The 18,343-nt window shown below is 47.5% G+C and overlaps 1 protein-coding gene across 2 annotated transcripts; it reads right to left on the bottom strand.

Moving 5' to 3' along the window:
• Positions 1–207: 207 nt before the first annotated feature.
• LOC115191944 (uncharacterized) lies at positions 208–15,339 on the bottom strand. 2 transcript variants are annotated; one of them, XM_029749995.1, is made up of 10 exons: positions 15,323–15,339; positions 14,882–15,066; positions 8,536–8,639; positions 8,125–8,203; positions 7,223–7,427; positions 6,637–6,708; positions 5,080–6,128; positions 3,818–4,644; positions 3,091–3,300; positions 208–2,997 (listed from the first exon to the last, which is right to left on the bottom strand). In XM_029749995.1, the coding sequence occupies exons 2-10, from the start codon at positions 14,974–14,976 to the stop codon at positions 2,744–2,746; spliced, it is 2,895 nt and encodes a 964-aa protein (XP_029605855.1). In that variant the 5' UTR covers positions 14,977–15,066; positions 15,323–15,339; the 3' UTR covers positions 208–2,743. The 2 variants fall into 2 exon arrangements, with proteins under 2 accessions (XP_029605855.1, XP_029605854.1); XM_029749994.1 differs by lacking the exon at positions 15,323–15,339 and having other exon boundaries at positions 3,076–3,300.
• Between the last annotated feature and the right edge of the window lie 3,004 nt (positions 15,340–18,343).

Below are 18,343 nucleotides of genomic sequence, written 5' to 3'. Positions count from 1 at the left end.
AATATTGTGGAAACTCCCACTAGCCCATGCATCCACCAATTCAATGTTTTTAGATTTGTGGTAACTAGTAAACAAGTGTACACTTCAGGAGAAAGAATATATTATTGGGACGCATCCATTGTTAGTGCATTGAAAGAATCATATTTCAGAAATATGACTTGAACTTTCCATCAGACTTATATAAAACATAACACAAACAAACCAAGCCATTGTGTAGTTTTTCCCCTTTATGTGTTTCTGTGAATATTTACAAAACCATAGGCCTATGTACAATACCAACTCGCAAATGAACAAATAAGCTACGGATAGCACAACCTAACCAGTTTACGTAACGATCATATTGTTTTATGTACACTGAAGCTGGCAAGATGATAGCGTGAAACAATGTAAGATTATATGTGATTATGTTAAATAAATTCAACTATCTGTCGAGAGGCGTTGGGTGGTTTTATTCCAATAAAACAAGATGTCGGGTTACTTGGCGCTCTGATTAACCTACAAAAGAAACCTAGCTCTGGTCCGGGGCGTTAGTGCGACTTGCTAAAGCTGAGAAGGCTCCGGCCGGGATTCAACCCGACCGCGCTTCTTCCGCAATACACTTTTTTAAAAGGCAATGTTCCCGCGTTGGTGGAGACCTTGTGCATGGTAAACTGCATGTGTTGGCTTAATCGGAAATGACCTTTAAAATGTCAAGCGCGCTATAACGCATAGCTACCAATGATCGGATTGAATGCCGGCCTAAGAGTTAGCAAGCCACACCAACAACCTGGACTAGAGCTACAAGCAGCCCATCATCTAACCGCAATGAACCATAGACTAGAGTAGACTAGAGTAGCTTAAAAAAGACTGGAGCTACACTGGTCAGTCTGAAAAGACAAAACGATCAACAAACGACGCAACAACACCATGTAAAAAAAAAAAAAAATATATATATATGTATATAATGTGGCATAGTATTCAGCTATGCTCACTCTTCTGAAAAATGCCCCCCACTTAGTAACATAGAACACAGCCAAGTTAAATACGGAACTCTGCACGTCGCAGAAGAATGGCCCGACGGGCTAATGCACCTTTTTAAATCGCTTTTAAGAAAACGCATGTGCAACAGGCTCAAAATAAAAGAAAGATGCCAACAACAAGAATATACTTGGTGTATTTTAGGCAAAAGCAGTATTCAACTGCTGTCTTGTAGTGTCAATTTTGACGGGAGCGGAAAAGCCCCAAGCTGACTATAGTGTCTTAGGTAGTCCAAAAAGAAACTTCACATTGATGGTGGCGTTTCCTTTCCCCCCCTCACTCTAACCCAGGGTCTCTCTAGCTCCGCTCCTGGGGTGCAGGCTTTTGCTCCGGCCCAGCACTATTAACACACCCGTTTTAAGTAATGAACTAAGCATGGTCTTTCAGTCAGGTCTAGTTTGATCAGGTGAGTTACGGCTGGGCTGGAACTAAAGCATGCACTCTCCAGGACTGGGTGTTGGGAGACCCTATAACATCTTATCAGCACTAGAAATACACACACTACAGCCTCAAACTCTAACAGTGTCAAGCTTTTTTGTGTTCAGAAACGTCCCTACAACACTTGAGTGTCAAAAACACCCATGAAACACTGGAGTCCAGAAAATCTGAATACAACAATCTGTGGTGTGTTATCATTAACATTATCATCATTATAACGTCATCATCATTAACATTGTTCGTCTCGTTTTGGAGAGAAAACAAAATGAACATGTCCATATACACTGTATACTACACAGGTTGTGGCAACTCCTACACAGTCACTCATTCTCTCACTCCCAGTCTCTCCCTCGCTTTGTCTCGGAGGACTATATATAAGGGTATCAATAGCTAGGTTTCCATCCAATTGGTGACAGATATTCAAAAATCTGCATAAAAACAATATGCGCATTTTCCCACCAGAAATGTTTCCATCAAATCGAATGTGCGCGACCATGTAGTGCACATAAAAATACCTTTTGCTGTTGAATTCCCGTGTACCGAATAAAAAATAATTTAAATGGGTTTCCATCAAATTTTCAACTCTACGGATGGGTTTCTCACAAAAAGTGTTGTTATGTTGTGATGAGTCTGCCCAGTCTGGTATTGGAAAATCGCGCAGGCGCACGCATAGCCTACATGATGAGAATATTATGGCCAAAAGAGCGAGATTATTTTCATTTGTCAAATGGCAGCCAAGCATCGATCATTTCACCAGAACAAGACCCTGGATATTTCTTGTAAAGGAGCATCAAGCTCATCACCTTGCACTTTCGATATGATGGTTTCTATATCAATATTTGCGCATAAAAGCATTTCCACCGACATTTCTCGTGTAATTCATTTTACCCACACAAAAAGATCCCTCCTTCTCTAGCGTATTTTGTTTTGTTGACATTTGGAAAGTTTATCGAAACATTTTCTGTTTCCATCAGGCCTGTCGTGACATTTTTGACCCGACATGGACTTTTCTGCCATTAAAAGGTTGGATGGAAACCTGCTTAATGAGATGTAGGCTACGTTCCAATACCCACATTGGCGTACCACTTCGAACACACGCCCACTACATTGCTTCCTTAAGCGTCAACTCTGTTGCACCACAGAGTTGACCATCAGCACTGCTGTAATGTTACGGCGTTGACCACTCCTCTGTTTTGGCTTCCTTCATTCTATGTAGTATGCAAGTGTGGATACTGTGGAGCTGTTGTCGTGTCCGTCCATCAATCTCTCAGTCTGTCCATCAGTCTTCTCAGCACACCATGATTGGCGTCCCGTCGTCCTCGCGCCGCTGGTTCTTCTTGAGCAGCTGGATGCGGTTGTGACAGTAGAATTTGATGGCCCGCCAGTCGCGCCTGTTGGTGACCAGCAGCGGGCAGCTCTGAAGGCAGCGCTCGCAGTCGGCCTTGGCGGGCACGCGCAGCTCGGCGATGTTGGAGGTCAGGTGCTCCTCCACGGCGGCGCGCTCCGCGTCTGACCACGGGCGCTTGAGGACGCCGCGTTTGCCTGTGCGGGGAGAGTGTGGGTTAGTACACACAGGGATGGATCTGTGTAGACGTCTTTGGAGTGAACACACACACACACCTGATTTGGGCCCACCTGAGCCTCTCCTGCGGCCGGGGAGCGAGGGGGAGAGGGGCGATGCGGAGGAGGGCGTGACCTTGAGTTTCCTGGCACGCGGCGTCCTGCCATTGGTCCTGCCCTTCCTCACCATCAGCAGGCTGGGAGGGGCCACCTCGCCCTTCTCCTTCCCCCCCTCGCCGTCAGAGTCGCCCTCCGAGTACGAGTCGGCCGAGTTACCTGACATCACTGTAGGGGAAGAAAGAGAAGGGTCAAATACATGTACATGTTCCTCAACTTTAACTACAGCGCTGGTCCTCATCATACTAAAGGGCAGTCCAAAATGAACAATCATCGTGAGACGACGCTAAACTGTTTAACCCCCTAGAGTCGATTTGGCGCATTGCCGCCTCACACTAATTAACATCATAAACAAAGTCCCCATCAAAATGTCAGTTTAAGCTAGAGATCCACCGCATCCGCCGATGTCGCACTTCCACATCTGCAGTGAAAGGTGGCAGAGCCGGAGTGGTGTTTGTCAGACCGTGAGACATCCCGAAAATCGGTCTTCTCACGAATAGTCTGATCGGTTTGACCTAGAGCTAACCTTTCTCTAACGGTCATCATGCTTTGTTCCATCCGTTCCATTATATCAAGCAGGTTGAATCAAGCTCACTTAATACACAGTAAAGGAGAGAAAAATAACTCCACTTCTAGCTTGACTAGTCAGGTCTGACGTATATGTCAATCCTCAGTGTCTCCTTACCGTCAAGCTCCAGACAGATGTGGTGGAGGCTCATCCCCCGGAACAGCACGCCGTCTCTCTCCCCGCAGAGCACCACGCGCCCCACTCTACCCATCAGCCCTGGGTCCTGGCCAATCCCGCCGCAGCTCTGCGTCACGTGGTACTCGCGCTCCAGGAAGTGTTCCAGGCGCTCTATGGCGTTCCCGCCCGGCTGTCCTGGCTCCTCCCCCTCGCCGAGCAATAGCAGCTGCGTCAAGATGGCGACCTGGCGCCGGACGCGCGTCTGGGTGAGGGCGCGGGGGTTCCGGGTGCCGCTGGAGCGGGCCAGGCTCCGGAGGAGGTCGGTGCCCCGGAGGGGGGTGGCTGGAGAGTGGTACGGCCGGGCGAAGACGTACGGGTTCTGGGGATCGACGCCGACATCTTGCCTGGTCTGGAGGAGGAGTTCCAGACACGGCTCGCAGTGCGGTGGCAGGATAAGAGGCTGGACTCTTCCTCGTTTTCCCTGGACACCTACTCGAGGCAAATGCGGAAGCACGAGACGCTCAAAGGGCGAAAGCGATGCCTCCAGAGGTGTGAGGGCGGGCGGGGCACCGGGGGGCACCGGCACGGGGCACTGGGGGGTGACACGGGCGCGGTATTCGGCTATGACCAGTTTGGAGACCTCGCACTCGCGGCGACGGTTGTAGAGGATGAGCAGGGCGAGGGAGGAGTGGCACAGGAGGCGCCAGGCCTCGGCGGATTGGAGCTGGCGGGACAGGGAGAGGAAGGCAGAGTGCTGGAGCCTGCGGAGGTAGAGAACCAGGGAAGACAAGGAGGAGAGGAGGGGTAGCATGTGGAGACGGCCCGAACTGAGGGAGAGGGGGGGTAGAAGAGAAAGAGAGAGGGGGAAAGGAGAGGGAGAGAGATTCGTTTCAATTGCAGGTGTCAGTTATTCATTTATTCAACGCACAATACAACAGGGGAAAATGTTTTCAAAGTATCTGCTATCCTCATTACCTTTATTATAATGATAACATCACATCAGCAGTTTGAAGTTACTTTTAAGTCAGTCTCAGTTGATTGATTTTACCAATCTAATTTGAGCATGCTAAAAGCATTCCTACTGTTTTACATCCACCAATGCAGAAGCTAAGCAGCAGTTCAGTTTGCTGGCACTTTGCTGATACATCAACTACTTTCTCACTATCCATTTGATGAACTACTTTCTCACTATCCATTTGATGAGGTGAATTTGTCATTTAGGTAGTCCTTTAACGGAGTACCAACCCCCCCACAGCACTCACCTCAACAACTCCTTCTCCTTCTCCTCCGCTCCACTGTCATCTTCCATCATTCCGCTCTCCTCCTCCTCTTCTTCATTTTCATCCTCTTTAGGCAGCCGCTCCACCTCTTTGGGCGTCTGCTGAAAGACGTGGGGACAAGCCGTCTCTGCCTCTTCTTTGGGCCTCACCACCGCCACTTCCACCAGGTCGTTCTCCTCTTCCTCCTCCTCTTTTTCCTTCTTCACTTTGCGCAGTCCCGCCTTTCTGGGCGGGGTCACAGCCACCGGAGGCGGGCTTCTCTTCAGAACGGACACGGCCACGGCACTGCGTCCTCGGGGCGGAGTCAACACCAGGGGGGAGGAGTTTCTCCCGACGGCAGAGGAAGGGGACTGGGCGGTGGTGGCGGAGGGACGTTGAGGAGACAGGGAGAGCGCGGCGGCTGCGGCGCCCCCCTGTGGTGGCTTGTGGGAATTTTGCTCCGCTCCAGACGCCGCCGATGATGACCGAGGTTGTTGCTCGGACTGAGCGTGGTGTGCGGCGTGCGCGGCCGCCAGGTGGGGTATAAAGCGCTCGATAAGCGCGGCGCGGATCTCGGGCTGGTTGGGGTGGTGCTTGTCCAGGTGGCGCCCCAGTGAGCGGAAGTGGCGCCCACAGTAAGCGCAGCTCAGCTTCTGGGGGGGCACGCCCATGCCAACCCCCCTGGCGATGTTAATACTGATGTTCGCCGTCGTGTTGGGCCCCAACGGAGCAGGGGATTTGAACAGAGAAGGGCGAGAAGAGGTGGAGGAGGAGGGAGGGGGGGAGAAGGTGAGGGGGCGGTATGAAGTAGAGAGGGGAGGGCGGCCTGGGGACGTCCGGTGAGGGGTGGTCCTCTTTTTGGAGGGGGTGGTGGTCCGGCGGCGTTTGCGGCGGCGAGGTGTGCGTCTCTGACTCCCGTCCTCGCCCCCCTCATTCTGGGGATCCGAGTCGCTGGCATTGGAGTGGGAGAGGGGGGAGGAAGAGGGGGAAAGGGGCCAGGAAGGGGTGAGGTAGTCCTGGGCTGAGAGAGAGGGGGGCACGGACTCTTCCTCCTGAGAGCGAGAGATGAGTAGTGTTTGAGCCAGTTGTGTGAGTAGAGTACAGACAAGTGACATAAGTCAGACTGTTTAGAGCAGTGGTTCTCACTCATGGTCCTGGGGAACCAAAGGGGTGCACATTTTCGTTTTTCCTTAGCACTGCACACCTGATTCAAATCATCAAAGCTTGAAGCATTGCTGATGAGTTGATCATTTGAATCAGCTGTGTAGTGCTGAGGCAAAAACTAAAATGTGCACCCCTTTGGGTCCCCAGGACCAGGGTTGAGAACCACTGGTTTAGAGTGTCTGTCAACGGTGGGTGTGTGAATGAGGAGTGTCCATTTAGAGCATTGAGTGGGCAACACTAGTATATTACAACGCTTAGAATCCTATAAGGAAAGTGAGTTGAGGGTATAGTAGACAGGTGTATGGAATGTAGACATATAAAACACGCACATCAGTATAGTATTAAGTGTTGTATAAACATAGTAGGCGTATGTAGGCAACAGGTGTCTTTTTTTACCTTTTTGATAGTGTTGTTCTCAGGGTCGGAGAGACACTCATATCTCCCTGGAGACACAGTACCACGGAAACCCTGGAGGAATATAGGCTCCATTAACATCCATTGTTATCACCCAGTGCTGTCAATCAGACGGTCAAACCAATAACAGTGGTGCTCAAAAATCTGTCAAATACAGTAATCAGCCAAGGTGAAAATTCCCAGATACCCATGTATTATGGCCCAACCAAAATTACTCAATTTCTGTGAGAAAAAGAGGATTATTTAACCAGAGTAAACGTAAATCGCTAGTTTCAGTACTTACAGATCATGGATATTGTGGCATTCTGTCGATTCAAAATGTAACTATTTTGTAGTTATTTGGCTCACTGCATGTGACATGTGAAATGTAAGTCGTTCGTTGAAAACACTATTCACCAAATAGAAAGATGGGTAAACTGCATTTGACTTTAACTATATCCCAGGTTATATCTGTACCAGCCATCGCTATGGCTACAGTTACTTAAGCTCTAACAGGTACATCGTCATGGTTACTCACCACGGCAACAGTTACTTAGGCTCTCCCAGGTATGTCACCATGGTTACTCACCATAGTGTTGTCTCCCCACTCGGTCAGGCTGTAGTCAACGGTGATCTCCTCTCCCTTGGTGATGTCTCGGATCGCTATGACGACCAGACGCACCTGGCTCCCACAGTGTACCTCGCGGATGCGGCAGTTTGGAGGAGGGGGGTACATCACCGCCGCCCCCCTGCCCCCGCTGGATCCCTCCTCACCCAGCTCTAAAGACCCACTGCTGAAAGGGGGGAGGGAGGAAGAGAGGTGGGGGGGAGAGAGAGAAGGGGATGGAGGGAGCTAGATCAGCACACGTGGACCTATGTATACAAAATCAGCAAAAATAGCAGCTAACACACACACTTTCAATTACACACTGCAACACACCCACAGCTAACCCACGCAAAACAGCGCAACAATACAAAACATTAGGAACACCTGCTCTTTCCATGACAGACTGACCAGGTGACAGCTTTGATCCCATATTGGATGTCAGTTGTTAAATCCACTTCAAATCAGAATAGATGAAGGGGAGGAGACAGGTTAAAGAATGATTTTTAAGCCTTGAGACAATTGAGACATGGATTGTGTATGTGTGCCATTCAGAGGGAGAATGGGCAAGACAAAAGATTGCCTTTGAACGGGGTATGGTAGTAGGTGCCAGGCACACCGGTTTGTGTCAAGAGCTGCAATGCTGCTGGGTTTTTCACTCTCGACAGTTTCCCGTGTGTATGAAGAATGATCCACCACCCAAATGGACATCCAGCCAACTTGACACAACTGTAGGAAGCATTGGAGTCAACATGGGCCAGCATCCCTGTGGAACGCTTTCGACACCTTATACGGTGGGTGGGTGGGGGGTAGGGGTGCGCAACTCAGTATTAGGAAGGTGTCCTTAATGTTTTGTATTTTACACAACAAAAAACACACACACTCACCACATCTGAGCAGGGACATTGATGTAGCATGGTCCATCCAGTGTTGGTCGTTTGTTCTCTGCAGCCTCCTTACCGTCACCTGAGAGAAGATTATAAAAGGATTACACACGAGCACACACGCAAACGCACACAGACACGCATGCACGAATGCACACACACTGACACGTACGGAAGAACACACACAACCTTTCCCCCACCTGAACGCATATGCACGTCACACACCACTCGCGCACGCGAACACAAACACATTTATATAGGTCAGTACGCACACACACACCCCTCTTCCACCCATAACACACACAATCCTGGATGCATACACTCACAAGGACACACACTACACAACTATTACACACACACACACACACACACACGTGTCAACACAAGAATCATCAATATAGGACAAACACACACCTGGACAGTAGCTGTGTTCCGAGCTGTCCTCTTCATCCTCTGTGACAAAGACTCGGTCGCACACTTTCACCGGCGTTCCCTTCCTTTTCCTCCCACAACCGCGTCTGTGGAACACACACAGGGGGAGAGAGAGAGAGATTCTATCAATTTCATCAATGCCCCAGGCGGACCAATGTTCACATCAATCAAGTAGGAAAAGCAATCAATACAATGATCACCAATAGGAACCCAGTCTCAATTTCTGTATCCAATTACTTTCAACCAATAACAACTGAATCATTGATACATTTTTGGGGATTGATTTAGACTATTTATTAGTAAAATTGCAATTACTTTGGGGAAAAAGCTGAATGCTGACTGGGCAGAATTGGGTCAAATTCTGACTGGGTAAATTGGTGTTGAAGGGACATTTGTGAATCACAAGCCACAATACAAGACACTGATCCAAGGTCTGTGTTGAGTTTCACTCCACTACTAGGGATTCAGGATACAGGGATGGTAAACTAACCAAGATCTGTGACTACGGTGCAGAGTCTAGCCATAGCGTAAAGCCACTTGTAAGAGCAGAAGGATACACTAGGAGCTGATCTGAGCTAATCTTTCTTTGCCTCAATCCTAGCTGTAACCATTCAAATCCAAGCACTAGAAACTGGCTTTGGATCAGTGTGATTTAGGGCAGTTTTTCCACACACACACACACACACGCTGTTTTCTGTAATTCTTTCTATTTTCTCCTTACATGACATTGGAGGCTCTTAAAACTAGGCCATAGGAAGACAGCGCCTTGGTTTCTCAAGTGTTCATTACTGCGTGTGTGTTTGTGCGTGAGGTGTGTGTGTGTGTGTGTGTGTGTGAGTGAGAGAGAGAGAGACTCTTTGAGCAGAGATATCAACCAGACTCGCTGTCTTTGTATTGATCTGCCCCTCGCTCTCCATCTGGACTCGTGATAACGTGTGTGTGTGTGTGTGTGTGTGTGTGTGTGTGTGCGCGCGCCTGCACTTTCTTGTGTGTGTCTGCATGGTCACTCATGTAAGCTTGGGCCTAGTTGCTCTTTCTTAAAGTAACAGCCTTCTTTTAAATGGGTTTCACCCATTCCCCATTGTGTGAGGTAATTAACATTATCTAGAATGGTCTGTAATGGTAGAGCTATAAGAGGCATTAGCAACAACTGATTTACATACAGTACAGTGGCTTATAGTGTGTGTGTGTAGTACAGTACCACAGCCTTTCTAGCCTGGTAAATACCTCCACTTAGGTTACATACACTACATGACCTACAGTATGTGGACACCTGCTCTGCAAACATCTCATTCCAAAATCTTGGGCATTAATATGGATTTGGTCCCCCCCTTTGCTGCTGTAACAGCCTCCACTTTTCTGAGAAGGCTTTCCACTAGATGTTGGAACATTGCTGCGGGGACTTGCTTCCATTCAGCCACAAGAGCATTAGTGAAGTCAGGCACTGATGTTGGGCGATTAGACCTGGCTCGCAGTTGCCATTCCAATTCATCCCAAAGGTGTTCGATGGAGTTGAGGTCAGGGTTCTATGCAGGCCAGTCAAGTTGTTCCACACCGATCACAACAAACCATTTCTGTATGGACCTTGCTTTGTCATGCTGAAACAGCAAAGGGCCTTCCCCAAACTGTTGCCCCAAAGTTGGAAGCAGAGAATCATCTAGAATGTCATTGTATGCTGTAGCATTAAGATTCCCCCTTCACTGGAACTAAGGGGCCTAGCCCGAACCATGAAAAACAACCCCAGACCATTATTCCTCCTCCACCAAACTTTACAGTTGGCACTATGCATTGGGGCAGGTAGCTTTCTCCTGGCATCCGCCAAACCCAGATTTGTCCGTCGGACTGCCAGATGGTGAAGTGTGATCCACCACTTCAGAGAACTTGTTCCCATTGCCCAATTTGCATTTGTTCCTAATTGTAGTCATTTAGAAGACGCTCTTATCCAGTAGTACACAGTAGTGAGTGCATACTTTTTTCGTACTGCTCCCCAGTGGGAATCAAACCCACAACCCTGGCGTTGCAAGCGCCATGCTCTACCAACTGAGCACATGGGACCTCCAGAGTCCAATGGCGGTGAGCTTTACACCACTCCAGCCGACGCTTGGCATTGCGCATGGTGATCTTAAGCTTGTGTGTGGCTGCTCGGCCATGGAAACCCTTTCATGGATCACCTGACGAACAGTTATTTTGCTGATGTTGCTTCCAGGGGCAGTTTAGAACTCGGTAGTGAGTGTTGCAACCGAGGACAGACGATTTTTACACACTTCAGCATTTGGCGGACCTGTCCTATGAGTTTGTGTGGCCTACCACTTCGCGGCTGAGACGTTGTTGCTCCTAGACCTTTCCACTTCACAATAACAGCACTTACAGTTGACTGGGGCAGCTCCAGCAGGACAGAAATTTGACGAACTGACTTGTTGGAAAGGTGGCATCCTATGACGGTGCCACGTTGAAAGTCACTAAGCTCTTCAGTAAGGCCATTCTACTGCCAATGTTTGTCTATGGAGACTGCATGGCTGTGTGCTCGATTTTATACACCTGCCAGCAACGGGTGTGGCTGAAATATCCGAATCCACTAATTGTATGTATATATGTATGTATATATATATATATATATATATATATAGTGTATTTCCTAACCAATTTGTTCCAATGGAATTTTGCTTATTTCTCCTTGATGGCTTTATGTGTCTTCAAATACAGCAGGTGGGACAAGTGGGAAATTGTCTACTACTATGTGTGTTTGTGAATTCTACATGATTCAATGCACGACGACCACACATTATATAGTGCACTACTTTTGACCAGGGACCAGTTATGACCACGTCATATCGCCAGTCTAGGATTTACCATGACATGTTCACGTAAACCCAACCAGGATTGAGGAAGTAAGTCCACAGGAGTGTCTCTCTTGGTGATATTACATTGTGTGTGTGTGTGTGTGTGTGTGTGTGTGTGTGTGTGGTCTATTCTAGTACTGTCTAATCAGATGTCTCTCTTCTCCATTCCATCTGTCCTTCACTCTATCACTCCCTTTCTCTTCCTCCCATTGATTCTCTCCATTCCCCTATCCCTGCACATCTCTCCCTCTCCTCTCTCCCACAAACAAACACACTCTCTCTCACACACACACAGCCCTCCGCCTTTGCCAACCCACATACACACACAAATACACAAACAAGTCCTCACTCAAGACCAACATGTGCACACACACACACACACACTTCAGCCAAGCTCACATGCACGCACGCACACACACCCCTCCCCCCTCTCTAGAGCTCACACACACACACACACACGCAGGCAGACTCGCTCAAGCGCACACACACTCACTGTCTCTCTCCCTCCCTCTCTCTCAAATATCCAAACCCACAGTCTCATGTTCCCTCTCTCACACACACACACTCACACAAAATGCACACACACACACACACACACACACACACACACACACACACACACACACACATAGAAAGAATACACACACACACACAATCTACAGCATACACACTCCTAGACTTTTTTCTCTCTGTAACACACACACACACACACACTCCAGAAAACATGCACCATCTCTTTCGCCCATGCATGCACATACATTTTAATACACACACACACACACATCCTCTCACACACTACACTAGTCTCCATAAGGCACGCATGCACACACTCACACGCAATCCTCTTCGCACACTCTCCCTCCTCCATGGATAACATTCTCTCTACACGCACACACTCCCACCCTCCCCCCACTCACACACACACACACACACACACAAACACACACACACACACTGTCCTTCCCTCTTTCATAAACAAAGTAGATGCATAAACACTCTCCTTTCCTCTGTCTCTTACATACACGCAAACACACTGCCCTTGTCTAAGACACTCTCTCTCTCTCTCACACACACACACACACACACACACACACACACAAACCTTGTCTCTGTATCCTCCTTTCACACACACCCTTCCCTTTTTCTCTCTGCCTGCAGAACACACACACACACACACCCTCCCCCTTCTCCCTCTGCCTCCAGAACAAACACACACAGGCACGCACACACAGACACACACATTCTCTCTCTCTCTCACACACACACACACACACACAGCCTTTTTTCTCCCCAAGACACACAGACACTCATTCTCCCTCCCTTCTCTGTTTCAAAAGCGCACGCACACACAAACACACACACACACACTTCCTCACCCTCTCTCCATCACACCCTCCCCTTCTCTTTCCCTCTCACACACACCCTCCCTCTTCTTGCTTTCTCCCCTTTAAACACACACACTCCCCCTCTCTCTCTCTCTCTCTCTGTGTGTGTAACACACACACCCTCCCCCCTCTCTGTAACACACACACACACACACACACCCTCCCCTTCTCTCTTCGTCACAAACACACTCTATCCCTCCATTTCTTAAAGACAGACACACACACTTTTCTTCACCAGTCTTCACTGTCAGTTTAAAATAACTAACCAAAAACTCAAATCTCTCTCTCAAACACACACACACACAAAATATGATACCACAAAATATTAGTCTCTTACCATCCTAAATTATTCTTTCTACTTTGAAGACAACACACTACTGGAAAGTCAGAAACACATTCTCACTCACACACACAATCTTCCCCTTTGCTTTATCCCTTCTACAAACACACACACACCCACATTTCTTGGTTACACATAAACACACTAGTCACTCACACACATACCACTCCTCTCTTCCCCTCACACACACACACACACACACACACCCTCCCCCACTAAGCAACACACTCTTCCCTCCCCTTCCCTGTACCTCTCTCACACACTTCCCCTCTATCTCTCCCTCACACACTAACTCCCCCTTTATTACACAAATATGCTCACCCTCACGTACACACACGTCCTTCAGTCTCTCTCACAGCTCTCTCCTCACACACACTCTCTATGCCTAAAAACACACCTCATTTAATTTTTCTCACACTGCTCTCTCTCACCCCTTTCTCTCACACAATCTCAGAAAAATACACCTTTTCACTTTCCCCCTTCCTCTCCCCTACACCCACCCCCACACACACACACATTTATTCAATTTCTCCTCTTCCTCTCTCACACACACATGAATACACACACCCTCCCTCTCCTAAACACACACACACACACACCACACACACTCACACAACTCCTCCCCTCCTTTCTCTCTCACACACACACATACACTCTCATACACACATGCCACCCCCTCTAGCACACACACCACACACTCCCCCCCCCTCTCTCACACACTGTGCTCATTCCACTCACACACTCTTGTTCTCTTTGTCACAGTCTCTCCACACTACACGCACCCCCTCCCTCTCACACACACACATACTGTCTCTGTCACGCACACACTCTCCCTCTCTCCAACACACACACACTCACACACACACTCATCCCCCCTCTCTCTATCACACACTCCCCCTCCCCCTCTCTTTCACACACACACACACACACACACACACACACACACACACACACACACACACACACACACACACACACACACACAGTCTCTGTCACACACACACACACACACACACACACACACACTCCTCCCCCTTGCTCACACACACTCCCTCCCCCTCTCTCTAGCACACACACTCCCCCATCCCTCCCCTCACTCACACACACACACACACACACACAGTGCTCGTTCCTTTCTCTCACGCTCTCTCTTCTCCCTGTGTGTGTGAGAGCTCTCTCTTCTCACACAACCACAAACGCACACAGAGGGAGAGAGGCTCTGGTAGCATATATAACAAGTCACCATAGCAAAAACGAACAAATATATTATATTGGGTTTACTTCTGTTTACTATCTACTAGTACCGTTTGATAACTCGTTGGTTGGCTAGTGTTAGCTAGTAATTCACATACAATTCACACTTGACAAAAATTTGCTAACTACACAAGTACAGAAGTTGCTAAATTAGCTAGCTAGCTCGTACAGTTCTCGCACACACGTACACGCGGGCGCGCGCGCGGAAACACACACACACACACACACACACACCCCTATCAAGCTGCTTTGTGAAGTGGGTAGCAACAAATGAATTATAGTCTAATGAACATTATACTATAATTTATATGGGTTTCTCACACAATATCTCACGCAGAATAAGTTAATAACGAATGTATTACAACTTTAATTTCAGCCTACAATATAGCGTTAGCTCAACACACACACACACACACACACACACACCATCTCGCTCGCTCGCGCTGTCACACAGTCACTTCAGAAAAATACCTATGGCTACTAATTAACTAACTGACTAAAACCCTCACCCCCGAGGTGTCGGCGGCGGTTTGGTTCCCTCTCCGTCGCTGTCCAGGGTCGGTGGTTCCCGGTAGTCGAAGAGCGAGAGCACGGTCTCCGCCATGTTAACAATCAACTAGTCTTCTCCGTCCCTCTCTCGCTCTCTGGTTCTCTCCACTAGCTCACCCGAAGGTTATTCTAGCCACTCCCATTGCTTCAGAGCGGAGGGATGGAGAAAATACATACAACAACAAGCTACTAAACGATATGCTTAGCTCGTATATTGTTTAGCTCATATATAACAAAGAATTAACATCCATACATTGTGGTAATGGTAGGGTCGTTTTAAAGGGAATATGCTTAGAATGCTTATTCCTTGGAAGTACGGTAAAGATCCAACCCTACATATATACGCAATGGACTCGTCTGAGGAGAGAGGATGAAAAAAATAGTTGTTGCCTAATGCTTACCGGTTTCTAGGAGAAGAATTGATTAGCTTGGTAACTGACTGTAACTGGAAGAAGGGGAAACAATGGCTGTCTTTGTCTCTTTCTGAATTTACCAGCGATTTTAAAGACGTTTTCTTGCTGAGAGTAATGTTTTACCCTTGCAAGAACTCCCAAGATTTCATCAGAGTTGACTTTGAATTAAACTGCTGAGGCAACTTTATTGTGCTCATTAGCGCCACCTAGTTTATTACCCAACAACAATGTAATTTCTTACAGTGTTCTCCATGTACACCAAGTCAGAACCGTAGGATAAATAAATGGGGTATATAAGCAGACAATGAAAGCTCTTACAATATTTGATGATTACATTAATCAAAAACAGGTTATAGGCTACATGTGCACAACCAAGTCAGAACAGTAGGAGAAATTAAGAGGTGAAAATAGGCCATTGTTTTTTTTTGGGGGGGGGGGGGTGAGGCACATGGGCTACTAACAGCTTACTACACAACATACACTTAGTATTACTTTCTTAGCTACAGTGTACATATCTCCCTGGCATATTACATAATTTATGCAGCAGCATACAATACATTTTTGGATTCACCTTGTTGTGCTGTGCTCACTTGAACAGGAAGGTCATCAAACTTTGTCATCAAAGTCTGCCAATCTCTGGATTTATGGTGCTTTTAAGACAACTGGGAAGAAGAAAAAAATAATAATCATGATGACGTCAGTGATCTTCAGGTTGTAGCTCTAGAAAGAGGCCCGAGTTCCGAATGTACAATTCCGAGTTGGATTAAAGTTCAAAGCGTATTTTCCCAGTCGTAGCTCGTTTTTCCCGAGTTCCCAGTTGTTTTGAACTCACTAAAGTCAGATTTTGCAGTTCCGAGTTAACAGTTGTTTTGTGCACGGCACAAATCATGCTTGATTGACAGCATGGCCAATGTTGAATGTTTATCATTTTAAACTAGGAAAAGAGACCCTTAATCTTAGACTTGGGACCACACAGCCACTCCACTGAATAGCAGGCTAATGATTGCTTTGCAATGCCTGCAGTTAGCCACTGATTCCTTCTCAACCACTCATTGTTGAATTTGCGATTTCCAACTTGTTGTGTAATGTTTATGGCCGATGAGCACCGATATGTTTTATCTATAATTTCTCTTTATTATTTATCTTCATATGACAAGGATTAAAATGTATTTGCTAGTAGATTGTCGACTTGATTCATGATGATGACTGCTAGCTAAGAATTTGAAAGTATGATGTTGACACGATCAGTCCAATCAAAGCTACTGTAGGTATAACGTGATTTGACGTCATTTTATCTGTGGCCAATGATCTTGAGCCTTCTTGGATGGGCACTTCTAATGTAACTCAAATCAAATCAAATCAAAGTTTATTTGTCATGTGCGCTGAATACAACAGGTGTAGACCTTACAGTGAAATGCTTACTTACAGGCTCTAACCAATAGTGCAAAAAAGGTATTAGGTGAACAATAGGTAGGTAAAGAAATAAAACAACAGTAAAAAGATAGGCTATATACAGTAGCGAGGCTATAAAAGTAGTGAGGCTACATACAGACACTGGTTAGTCAGGCTGATTGAGGTAGTATGTACATGTAGATATGGTTAAAGTGACTATGCATATATGATGAACAGAGAGTAGCAGTAGCGTAAAAGAGGGGTTGGCGGGTGGTGGGTGGGACACAATGCAGACAGCCCGGTTAGCAAATGTGCGGGAGCACTGGTTGGTCGGCCCAATTGAGGTAGTATGTACATGAATGTATAGTTAAGGTGACTATGCATATTTGATAAACAGAGAGTAGCAGCAGTGCAAAAAGAGGGGTTGGGGGGGGCATACAATGCAAATAGTCCGGGTAGCCATTTGATTACCTGTTTAGGAGTCTTATGGCTTGGGGGTAAAAACTGTTGAGAAGCCTTTTTGTCCTAGACTTGGCACTCCGGTACCGCTTGCCATGCGATAGTAGAGAGAACAGTCTATGACTGGGGTGGCTGGGGTCTTTGACAATTTTTAGGGCCTTCCTCTGACACCACCTGGTGTAGAGGTCCTGGATGGCAGGCAGCTTAGCTCCAGTGATGTACTGGGCCGTACGCACTACCCTCTGTAGTGCCTTGCGGTCAGAGGCCGAGCAGTTGCCGTACCAGGCAGTGATGCAACCAGTCAGGATGCTCTCGATGTTGCAGCTGTAGAACCTTTTGAGGATCTCAGGACCCATGCCAAATCTTTTTAGTTTCCTGAGGGTGAATAGGCTTTGTCTAGCCCTCTTCACGACTGTCTTGGTGTGTTTGGACCATTCTAGTTTGTTGTTGATGTGGACACCAAGGAACTTGAAGCTCTCAACCTGCTCCAATACAGCTCCGTCGATGAGAATGGGGGTGTGCTCGGTCCTCCTTTTCCTGTAGTCCACAATAATCACCTTAGTCTTGGTTACGTTGAGGGATAGGTTGTTATTCTGGCACCACCCGGCCAGGACATTGACTTTCTCCCTATAGGCTGTCTCGTCGTTGTCGGTGATCAGGCCTACCACTGTTGTGTCGTCTGCAAACTTAATGATGGTGTTGGAGTCATGCCTGGCCATGCAGTCATGGGTGAACAGGGAGTACAGGAGGGGACTGAGCACGCACCCCTGCGGAGCTACAGTGTTGAGGATCAGCGTGGCAGATGTGTTGCTACCTACCCTCACCACCTGGGGGTGGCCCGTCAGGAAGTCCAGGATCCAGTTGCAGAGGGAGGTGTTTAGTCCCAGGATCCTTAGCTTAGTGATGAGCTTTGAGGGTACTATGGTGTTGAACGCTGAGCTGTAGTCAATGAATAGCATTCTCACATAAGTGTTCCTTTTGTCCAGGTGGGAAAGGGCAGTGTTGAGTGCAATAGAGATTGCATCATCTGTGGATCTGTTTGGGCGGTATGCAAATTGGAGTGGGTCTAGGGTTTCTGGGATAATGGTGTTGATGTGAGCCACTACCAACCTTTCAAAGCACTTCATGGCTACAGACGTGAGTGCTACGGGTCTGTAG

The sequence above is a fragment of the Salmo trutta genome, chromosome 4, assembly GCF_901001165.1.
Source record: "Salmo trutta chromosome 4, fSalTru1.1, whole genome shotgun sequence".
NCBI lineage: Eukaryota > Metazoa > Chordata > Actinopteri > Salmoniformes > Salmonidae > Salmo > Salmo trutta.
This window is presented reverse-complemented; position numbering and strand designations above follow the sequence as displayed.